Below are 11380 nucleotides of genomic sequence, written 5' to 3'. Positions count from 1 at the left end.
TATAAGATAAAATAATTTTTTGTTTTTTTAGGGCTTAAAATTGAACATTTTCATGATTCATTTTGACTTTAGTACAGTGGCAATATAAAAGCTAATTATTTAGTATTGGAAACAACATTTCTTTCTCAAACATATATCTGTGAAACCCCTGAACTAGATATGCTGTAGGTTATGGTTACAACGTCTCAGGTTACGACTGTAGCCCTTGTTCCCTGAGAAGGGAACTCTCACTGCGTCGATGACGACACTATGGGGAATTGGCGTAACACTTCTGAAGTATGAATGAAACTCAATCCAATCCTATTGGCGTTGCGTAATCACGTAAGCGTGTGGCGGCAAACATGGAAGCTACAAAGTGACGCCGGCACACCACAGCAAGAGGCGTTCCCCATAATGCTTTAACCAGCTAGTCAGGGATCATCAGCTTCACTGTACGATAATAACTCCTGTTCTGTTCCAAAAGCCTTGCGAGTTTGGAGCTGCATGATGGTGAGTACCGAGTGATGTCAGAGTCACCTGATTAAAGGAGGATTATCTGTGGAAGTGTGACTCGACTGGACTGATCCTATTTAGCCTGTGAATGCATGAATTCTACCACAGCGTTTTAGAGTTTGTTTCAAAGCACATTCCTCTCTTCATGTGTCTAAAGCCCAGCTAATTAATTAAGACTCATTTCTGTGTGATAAATTCAGGTCTCTGGGATGCTGGTCATGCATGGGGAATATTTCGGCTCTCACGGCAGAGACCTACATGCTAGATTTCATCATTAGGGTGTGTGTGTTTCGTGTGCGTGTGTGTAGTGTTGTGTGTGTGCTTCTTGTGTGCGTGTGTGTAGTGTTGTGTTTGTGTTTCTTGTGTGTGTGTGTAGTGTTGTGTGTGTGTGTTTCTTGTGTGTGTGTGTAGTGTTGTGTGTGTTTGTGTTTCTTGTGTGCGTGTGTGTAGTGTTGTGTGTGTGTTTCTTGTGTGTGTGTGTGTGTGTGTGTGTGTAAGTAGTCAGGATGCCTGCAGTGTTCCTGAGGCTCAGTCTCTGTCATCGGCTCCGCTTTAGAAGCATCACAGCAGACGAGAGACCCAGTGGACTCACTCAAGCTCACTCCTTCTGTCTAATGATGATCAGGGAACAGAGCTTACGTTCTGACAAGGAAATGTTCTTCTAGTAATATCAATTGAACATTTGTTCAAAGTTATCTGGTCTTTAATAATGTTCTCAAAACATCAGCACAAAAACATTATTTATACATCATTCATGGAGTGTTTTTACCTGAAACGTTTTAGTTGGAGTTCGTCTAACATTTTTTAAATGTTGCTACTTATTTCAGAACATTCAGAGAACATTTAAAAATAACATTCCCATAATGGTTGAAGAATGATACAATGGAATGTTCCCTTAGCGTTTACATAACCAATATTATTTTTTTTTCCAAACATTTAATAAACTGGATGTTTTGAACGTTCAAACATATTTTTGTGAGTTGGATTATGCGAGTCCCACGGCTCATCATCTCTCTGGATGTGTTTCAGTACATCGATGCGGCTCTCCCGGCCGAGTCCCCGTACCTGTACGGCCTGCACCCGAACGCAGAGATCGGGTTCCTCACGCAGACCTCGGAGAAGCTCTTCAGAACCGTGCTGGAGATGCAGCCCAGAGACGCCGGATCCGGAGAGGGGGCGTCCGGCTCGCGTGACGACAAGGTTCTGGACTCAATACTGTATATTAGACACACTCACACCTAAAGCTCTTCACACATTATTTAGTACCATGTGTAAAGAGGAGGAAAAATCAAGAATTTACCTCATGATACCATATTTTCACAGCAAAAAATAATTAGGTTTAATTCAGCTTAATTGGGAAATCTTTTTCCCAGTCATCCCAATGGAAAAACGTGTGTTAATGCACCTGTATTGAGCTTACTCAGGGATATTACAGCAGCTGTTTCCAGAATGAGGACGAGCACATCTCTGCCTAGTTCACATACAGTCAAACCAGACATTATTCACACACCAGATATTCTTTTTGATATTGTTTTACTAGTGTGTGCAGGACAATATAGCTCAGTTATGTAAGTGAGGAGAGCAAAATATAGTAAACTGTGACATATTACACCCAAAGATTCTTCATACAGGGACTACCAGTGACATTTATTAAAATTTGGGACCAGAAATGATTCAGACACTTTGAGCTGATCATGTTTTGCTGAAGTGTTTTGTCTTTAATTGCTAATGCTCTTTTTACACACAGACTGAACAAAATGAAGCATTGCTTGGTGATTGGTTGAGCTAAACTGGTATTATCTAATTGTGTAGTTAAATTTAACAGCTGACAGATATTCAACATAATTCATGTGTGAGACAGTCTAACAGAAGGACGGACAAAACCAGTCAAATATCAACTGAGTTCTGCTCATATTTTATTACCATCTTCTAAACTATAGGGAATAAACTGTGATAATGTGAGAAATGTTGAAGATGTCTGAATAAATTTAGGTTTGACTGTATTGGTGTTACATGTAACCTCATTAAACTCCCAGAAAGGGTGACGGTGATCCTGAGACAGACACTGAAAGGTCCTCGTGTCTGAGAGGGGGAAGTCGCTGGTTTGGAGGCCTCTGACATTTAAACCATTAGATATGAGAGCCGTGTAAGAGTGCTTGAATGCATTATGACAGCTGACCTTTTTAAGTTAAGAGATTGGGATTTGTAAGCAATGACTCCTTTGCATTAAGTCCTCATGTATCTGACAAAGACTAATAGATCTACTGAGAGGAATGTGATTAAATGGCCCAGTTTCACTTCCACATGCTGTGACTGAAAACATGTCCTGTAATTCAGACGCTGATGGGAATGGAAACAGCTTCATCACATGCATGTGCTTTCTTGTATATGCCTTACTTTAAAAATCAATTCCTTAAAGTCTTTGTGCACATCCTACTTTGTTAGCTTGTCATGTTTAATATGTTTAATGATTATTATTATTGTTATTATTATTATTAATTAGTATATTGAAACCCTACCATCCAAACTGTGTTTGTGTGCTCATCCGCCCCTAAAGCAGTGACATTGTCATCAATAACATTATTAGATGAATCCATTTCCTGACTGAATATTTGAATCATCCTCCAAATGATCATCTCCTCTGTGTACAGTGTTCTGGTTCACCAATAATCATACCTCAGCAAATGATCAGTCGAGGAAGATGAAACGCTTTAAGCCCAGCTAATGGAAAAATGACCAAAATTACTGATTAACATTCTGGATCATTGTTGGCCTGTTATATTTTAATTGATGGATGACTTAACAAAAAATTAAAGTCTTTTGCCACGGAGATATAAGTATTTATTTCTGACTTCATCTGGCGTGTGTTTGTGTGTCCAGGTTAAAGCCGTGCTTGATGAGATTCTGGAGAAGCTTCCGGAAGAGTTCAACATGACTGAGATGATGGGGAAGGTGGAGGAGAGAACGCCGTATATCGTTGTGGCCGTCCAGGAGTGTGAGCGCATGAACGTCCTCACGCAAGAGATCAAACGCTCTCTGAAGGAGCTCAGTCTGGGCCTGAAGGTGAGACACACACACACACTCTCTCACACACACACACACACACACACCTGTAATACTCTGAAACCTTTTGTCTGCTGCTTTAGGGATCTCATCACCGCATCAAATGCTGAATGATTAAATCTGATATGCAGTCAGTTATTGCTTTCTTCGCACCGCATCTTTCTGCCGCTCGGTAACAGGAGAAATTAAATCGCTAGGCGAGAGATCGTGTTGCTCTTTTCAGACCTATTTTAACTGCATTAAATCCCTGAACGAAGTAAAGACGACTATTAACTAGTGAAGGATTTTGGCCTTGGCAGAATACGGTTTGATCTAACAGTTCCTGAGATGAGTTTCCTCTCTGTGTCGAGCCTGTACACAACCACCTCCTCATGACTGAAGTCTTGTACAAGACAAAACATTCAAGTTATCAAAATTATGCAGATTCTTTGACACAGTGCACTGTGGGAAATATTATAATTTTTAAAACTACAGAATGAAATGATGCATGGAAGAGACGGCAATCTGACACTTTTTACATGCATCTTTGTTCTTGCTTCGTATGTCTTTATATGCAGCTGTGGCTTTTTCATTAAAGACAATCCTGTTATATTCTAGAGTTTTTAGTCTGATATCGTCATGAAGAATCACAATTTAATTCTTGAAAATGAAAAATGTAACACTTTAAAACTAAGCAGCAAAATCAGTTCAAAGGCAACGTCTGTTAGTTTACATTAACACTGAGACTGTGATGATCGAGTGATCAGAAACAACATCCGTAATTCCAGGACCTCAAGCAATAAAAGTATGATGAGATGACCACATTAATAGTGTTCTTCAGGTGAATCACTGCACAGGCTCACATCTGTTAAATCTGCTTTAAATGACGAGCAGAAAGCTGTTATCAACATGAACACTAGAAGATTATCTCGGGAAGACTACGTTGGGATTTGTTTACCTGGAAATAATCAGTTCATTTGTTATTTAGGATTTCTTTTAACATTTAAATTCAGCTGCACTGGACCCTGTTTCAGGGAGTGTGTTCTGGAAGCCCTAACACTGCAGTCGTGCGGAGGAGCGTGATGAGGGGAGGAGCGTGATGAGGGGAGGAGCGTGATGAGGGGAGGAGCGTGATGAGGGGGGGAGCGTGATGAGGGGAGGAGCGTGATGAGGGGAGGAGCGTGATGAGGGGAGGAGCGTGATGAGGGGAGGAGCGTGATGAGGGGGGGAGCGTGATGAGGGGGGGAGCGTGATGAGGGGGGGAGCGTGATGAGGGGAGGAGCGTGATGAGGGGAGGAGCGTGATGAGGGGAGGAGCGTGATGAGGGGAGGAGCGTGATGAGGGGAGGAGCGTGATGAGGGGAGGAGCGTGATGAGGGGGGGAGCGTGATGAGGGGAGGAGCGTGATGAGGGGAGGAGCGTGATGAGGGGGGGAGCGTGATGAGGGTGATGAGGGGAGGAGTGTGATGAGGGGAGGAGCGTGATGAGGGGAGGAGCGTGATGAGGGGAGGAGCGTGATGAGGGGGGGAGCGTGATGAGGGGAGGAGCGTGATGAGGGGAGGAGCGTGATGAGGGGAGGAGCGTGATGAGGGGAGGAGCGTGATGAGGGGAGGAGGGGAGGAGCGTGATGAGGGGATGAGGGTGATGAGGGTGATGAGGGGAGGAGCGTGATGAGGGGAGGAGCGTGATGAGGGGAGGAGGGGAGGAGCGTGATGAGGGGATGAGGGTGATGAGGGGAGGAGCGTGATGAGGGGAGGAGCGTGATGAGGGGAGGAGCGTGATGAGGGGAGGAGCGTGATGAGGGGGGGAGCGTGATGAGGGGAGGAGCGTGATGAGGGGGGGAGCGTGATGAGGGGAGGAGGGGAGGAGCGTGATGAGGGGATGAGGGTGATGAGGGGAGGAGCGTGATGAGGGGAGGAGCGTGATGAGGGGAGGAGCGTGATGAGGGGAGGAGCGTGATGAGGGGAGGAGCGTGATGAGGGGAGGAGCGTGATGAGGGGGGGAGCGTGATGAGGGGAGGAGGGGAGGAGCGTGATGAGGGGAGGAGCGTGATGAGGGGAGGAGCGTGATGAGGGGGGGAGCGTGATGAGGGGGGGAGCGTGATGAGGGGAGGAGCGTGATGAGGAGCTTCTGTTAGAGCGGTGTCGTGTTATCGGCTGCTCAGTTAATAACTAATGATCTTTACAACAGAAGTGAAGCAATAAAACTAACTTCCAATCTGGACAATAACTTTATTCTAGATCTGCTGTAAAGCCCAAACAATCTCTGTTACTGTAATCTCCTGTAATCACTGTAACGCTGCTTGTAAACGGTCTATATGGTTAAAGCGCTGTATAAAGGAAGGAGACTCGACTCACTGCCTGACGTGTTCCTCTCACAGGGCGAGCTCACGATGACCACCGACATGGAGAACCTCCAGAACGCGGTGTACCTGGACCAGGTGCCGGACTCCTGGACCAAGCGAGCGTACCCGTCCATGTGTGGCCTGGGCATCTGGTTCGTGGACCTGCTGTCCCGCATCCGTGAGCTGGAGACCTGGACCTCGGACTTCAGTCTGCCGGCGGTGGTGTGGCTCGCCGGCTTCTTCAACCCGCAGTCCTTCCTCACGGCCATCATGCAGTCCATGGCCCGGCGCAACGAGTGGCCTCTGGACCGCATGAGCCTGCAGTGTGACGTCACCAAGAAGAGCCGAGAGGAGTTCAGCGCGCCGCCCAGAGAGGGAGCCTACATCCACGGGCTCTTCATGGAGGGAGCGCGCTGGGAACCACAGGTACTGGCTCTGTCTCTCGCACTGGGAACCACAGGTACTGGCTCTGTCTCTCGCACTGGGAACCACAGGTACTGGCTCTGTCTCTCGCACTGGGAACCACAGGTACTGGTTCTGTCTCTCGCACTGGGAACCACAGGTACTGGCTCTGGCTCTGGATCAGGGCTACACCTGGTTCTGTGTTAAAGAAGCAAGTTTGCGTTCTAGATTTAAGTGTTGATTGTAAAATGAGGGAGTGATAAAGCTATCGCCACCATGCTAGCTAGTGAAGATGTGCTTATAACCGGGATATTAATATCGCCCCCTTAATTTACAGCTGTGTGTGATTCAGAGATGCACAACAAAAACTTTTATAAATTACAAGAAAAAGACATTTATTTCGAAAATGCTTTTAATGCAAAAAAAATTTAAATGATGGAAGCTTATGGATAGCAATATTCAATTTGAAATGTAATGTGCAAAATGGTAATGCATTTCTGTATTTAAATGTACATTTTCCAGACTATGTGCAATGTTTGGAGTGGGGGTCGACTGACATGTGATTTCAGGGCTGATGCCGAAACCGATTATTACAGATCAAGTAGACCGATAACCGATATTTTGAAGCGATATATAGCCTATGGTGTAAATTTTTTTACAAAATTAAGAATAACAAAGGGTTTTGACAAATACTTTCTTTTAAACATATCTTTAAATCTAAGAACTGTTAATAATAACATTAATAATAATAATAATAATAACTTAAAAAGTGCAGGGAGCACCCAGCAGCATTCTGTAAACATTTTTTTAAACTTAAAGACTCTATTTTAATGGTTAAATAAAAATGTTGTAATCAAAAAGCATTTCTAATTAATTGAGATCATCAAACTTATTCAATTTATTTACAGTTTAACAAAAAATATATTTTTGTAATACAATTACGTCAGAACCAAATATAGCGCATTTCAAAATACAATTATTTTATCGGCAAATCGGTTTTGAAAATGGCCGATACCGATAACCATAAAAATGCTTGATATCGGCGCCGATAATCGGTCGAACCCTAGTTTGGATTAAATTTTTTAATTCAAATGTATTACAGAAACGATCAGATATGTTTAACATGTTCAGGCAAAACGCAGATGAGTAGATAGCAAACTGAAGCACTTATGAGTATATTCATGTATTGCAAGATTTACTGGCTTATATTCACACTGACTTCATGGCTATAAGAAATGAAAAGTGAGTTTTAAAGACAGCAATTTGAAGAGTGAGGCTCACATGAACACCAGCGTACACCTGTAGTGCGTCACCTGTAGTGCGTACACCTGTAGTGCGTACACCTGTAGTGCGTACACCTGTAGTGCGTACACCTGTAGTGCGTACACCTGTAGTGCGTACACCTGTAGTGCGTACACCTGTAGTGCGTACACCTGTAGTGCGTACACCTGTAGTGCGTACACCTGTAGTGCGTACACCTGTAGTGCGTACACCTGTAGTGCGTCACCTGTAGTGCGTACACCTGTAGTGCGTACACCTGTAGTGCGTCACCTGAGTCTCTAGCCGAGGCTTTAGTGGCAGCAGCTGATGTTCATGAGTGTTCCCTCATTCCCCTGATGGGTTCTGAGACCCGTCTCTACAGTTCAACTCTCCCACAAACACACGGACCCGTGACGAGAAGCTTGTGTCTGCACCATTAGCGCTCTAATGAATTCTAATTACACACAGGGAGGTTTTAATCACTGTTTTACGCCACACATCTTCCATGAACTCAAACAGAGGCTCCGGATGTTTCCAGCTCATGATGGAGGATAAAGCCTTGTTTACAGGAGGACGTCATCTATTCATGATCACTCTGATCCTAGAGTTATTCCCCAAGCCCAGATACTCTCTCAGCTGATGAGCGAGTGTAGTCAAGAGTTAGGAAGACGTGAGCGTGACGTTTACAGTGAAGTGAAGGTGTGTGAGGACGAGTGTTTCAGGGACTCCAGACTCACACAACTATCACTGTTTAAAAGCACCATCAACTTTCACTGCGAGACGATTAGAGGTCATTAGAGGAGAATCATAAACCGCGTCCTCCATAGTTGCTGCAATGTCAACATTATTTGCATTCGTCTCTTTAACACTCTGATCTTTGGTCAGATTTAACTAACTAATTTTCCCTCTGTGGAGTCCTCTGTGTTCAGGACGATGCAGACTCCTGTACTGTACTCACGATCAGTCACACTGTGGCACAACTTTAAAATCTGATTAGATGATCCTCATTCAAAGTATTATTTCACCAAGCTGCTATATGACAATATTGTTGTCAGGAACTGTATCTGCTGGAGGTCACCTGGTCTCTTGTGGCTTATAGTTTTATCATATAATCTTTAAAGTCTCCATGAACTAAACGTGGACAACAATGGACTATTGCAGTGAAATATATGTGCCCCCGTAATCTTTCCAGACATTTCACTGGGATATTCATCGCAATAGCATAGAAAAGTCCATTTCCATTTCATGCTGATTTTCAAAATGATCTATACTTCATAACTATACAAATATGAATATACAGTATATGACATTATGACTTGACATTATTTAAATGCACATTATGAAATAGTTTAATTGGTGATTTATCATATAGAGTTGTTACTAAAATGTGTGTGTGTGTGTGTGTGTGTGTGTGTGTGTGTGTGTGTGTGTGTGTGTGTGTGTGTGTGTGTGTGTGTGTCCTGCAGGCTGGGGTCATGGTGGACGCCCGTCTGAAGGAGCTGACGCCTGCGATGCCGGTGATCTTCATCAAAGCCGTCCCGGTGGACAAGCAGGACCAGCGCGGCCAGTACCAGTGTCCCGTCTACAAGACCCGCCAGCGCGGACCCACATACGTGTGGACCTTCAGCCTGAAGACCCGAGACAGCCCGTCCAAGTGGACCCTCGCTGGAGTCGCCCTGCTGCTGCAGATCTGAGCTGGGCCTGTGGCATTACACCATTCATTATTTATATCATATATGAGTTTTTATATTAGTAGTATTTAATAGTTTGTTCATCATTTGTTGTGACGATCCAGTGCGATGTTTGCACAGACGTGCTGTCAAGTCAAATTAAAAGCACTTTCTCCTGTTTCATATTAGTTCCTTTGAGTTGTACTTTCCTAGATGTGCTTGACTTGTGTTCTGCAAATGTGTGTTAGCTCTGTCACACTGCAAGCTCTCGCCCGGAGAAAGCGAGGTGTGAGTCGGTGAAGCCGAGCCTCCAGGGTCACTGAGATCTGTTATTGAAGAATCTGTGAAACAGGCCACGGGGAAACTGAAGACGTGCAATACATCTATCCAGAATCCAATTACTCAGCCTCTTCCTCACTCGTGTTCCAGTGTAAGAGGATACAAGAAAAATACGATAGAGAAATAAATATGAGCCATGAGTACAAACAGACACATAATGTAAGGGAACCTGCTTCTCCACATCAGCTAAAGATGATTAATGTGCTGCTGGTTTACTCAAGCGGTCGAGAGGCACTTTATTCTCGCAATTCCACATTTTAACTAGATTTGCATTTCTTGTAAGGCATCAAAGAAAAGCGTGAGGTTTAAGGTTTCAGGCGTCAGTGAAGCGCTGCATCAGAGACGCTTTCATGAAGAGTTTTCTTTACATTTGCAGAAAATAAGAGTGTGAACATTTGGATTTACCTGGATTTCTAATCAAACTGGTCATTAACGTTGAGGTGATCTCCAGCTGAAGCACACCAGAACAGAAGCTGCTGAAACCACACTCAGTAACACATGCCCATCGTTCAGCACTTCAGTCCAATCAAAGCATCTGCCATTCAGAAGCAGAGTTTCCTCAAATAAAGGACATTTACAGGCGGCCATTTTGAAGATTATAATCGTTTTTTGTGATCTCAAAACTGAAGATCGCGTCGGGTTAAAAATGTTCATAAAGCGGGTGAGAATCTCAGATGAAGCTCGCGTCCTCAGCTTTCCCAGTACAGAGGAACGGAGCGGGTCTGGGCCTCAGCTAACTGAGATCTGCAGGATCAAGCGTTAGCACCGAGGAATGGAGCGGGTCTGGGCCTCAGCTAACTGAGATCTGCAGGATCAAGCGTTAGCACCGAGGAATGGAGCGGGTCTGGGCCTCAGCTAGACGAGATCTGCAGGATCAAGCGTTAGCACCGAGGAATGGAGCGGGTCTGGGCCTCAGCTAACTGAGATCTGCAGGATCAAAGCGTTAGCACCGAGGAATGGAGCGGGTCTGGGCCTCAGCTAGCCGAGATCTGCAGGATCAAGCGTTAGTACCGAGGAACGTAGCGGGTCTGGGCCTCAGCTAGACGAGATCTGATCAAGCATTAGTACCGAGGAATGGAGCGGGTCTGGGCCTCAGCTAGCCGAGATCTGCAGGATCAAGCGTTAGTACCGAGGAACGTAGCGGGTCTGGGCCTCAGCTAGACGAGATCTGATCAAGCATTAGTACAGAGGAATGGAGCGGGTCTGGGCCTCAGCTAGCCGAGATGTGCAGGATCAAGCGTTAGTACCGAGGAATGGAGCGGGTCTGGGCCTCAGCTAGACGAGATCTGCAGGATCAAAGCGTTAGTACCGAGGAATGGAGCGGGTCTGGGCCTCAGCTAGCCGTGATCTGCAGGATCAAGCGTTAGTACCGAGGAACGTAGCGGGTCTGGGCCTCAGCTAGACGAGATCTGATCAAGCATTAGTACCGAGGAATGGAGCGGGTCTGGGCCTCAGCTAGCCGAGATGTGCAGGATCAAGCGTTAGTACCGAGGAACGTAGCAGGTCTGGGCCTCAGCTAGACGAGATCTGATCAAGCGTTAGTACCGAGGAATGGAGCGGGTCTGGGCCTCAGCTAGCCGAGATGTGCAGGATCAAGCGTTAGTACCGAGGAACGTAGCGGGTCTGGGCCTCAGCTAACTGAGATCTGATCAAGCGTTAGTACAGAGGAACGGAGCGGGTCTGGGCCTCAGCTAGCCGAGATCTGATCAAGCGTTAGTACAGAGGAACGTAGCGGGTCTGGGCCTCAGCTAGACGAGATCTGATCAAGCGTTAGCACCGAGGAACGTAGCGGGTCTGGGCCTCAGCTAACTGAGATCTGATCAAGCGTTAGT

General features: G+C 45.4%; 1 protein-coding gene across 1 annotated transcript in view; it reads left to right on the top strand.

Moving 5' to 3' along the window:
* The window catches only part of dnah9 (dynein, axonemal, heavy chain 9), a 144971-nt gene extending 135579 nt beyond the window's left edge, over positions 1-9392 (top strand). The window contains 4 exon segments of the mRNA XM_082152581.1: positions 1465-1692; positions 3373-3555; positions 5914-6303; positions 9006-9392. Coding sequence (XP_082008707.1) covers positions 1465-1692; positions 3373-3555; positions 5914-6303; positions 9006-9233 — 1029 coding nt within the window. The 3' untranslated portion in view covers positions 9234-9392.
* Positions 9393-11380: the final 1988 nt, after the last annotated feature.

The sequence above is a fragment of the Leuciscus leuciscus genome (assembly GCF_965113295.1).
Source record: "Leuciscus leuciscus genome assembly, chromosome: 21".
NCBI lineage: Eukaryota > Metazoa > Chordata > Actinopteri > Cypriniformes > Leuciscidae > Leuciscus > Leuciscus leuciscus.
This window is presented reverse-complemented; position numbering and strand designations above follow the sequence as displayed.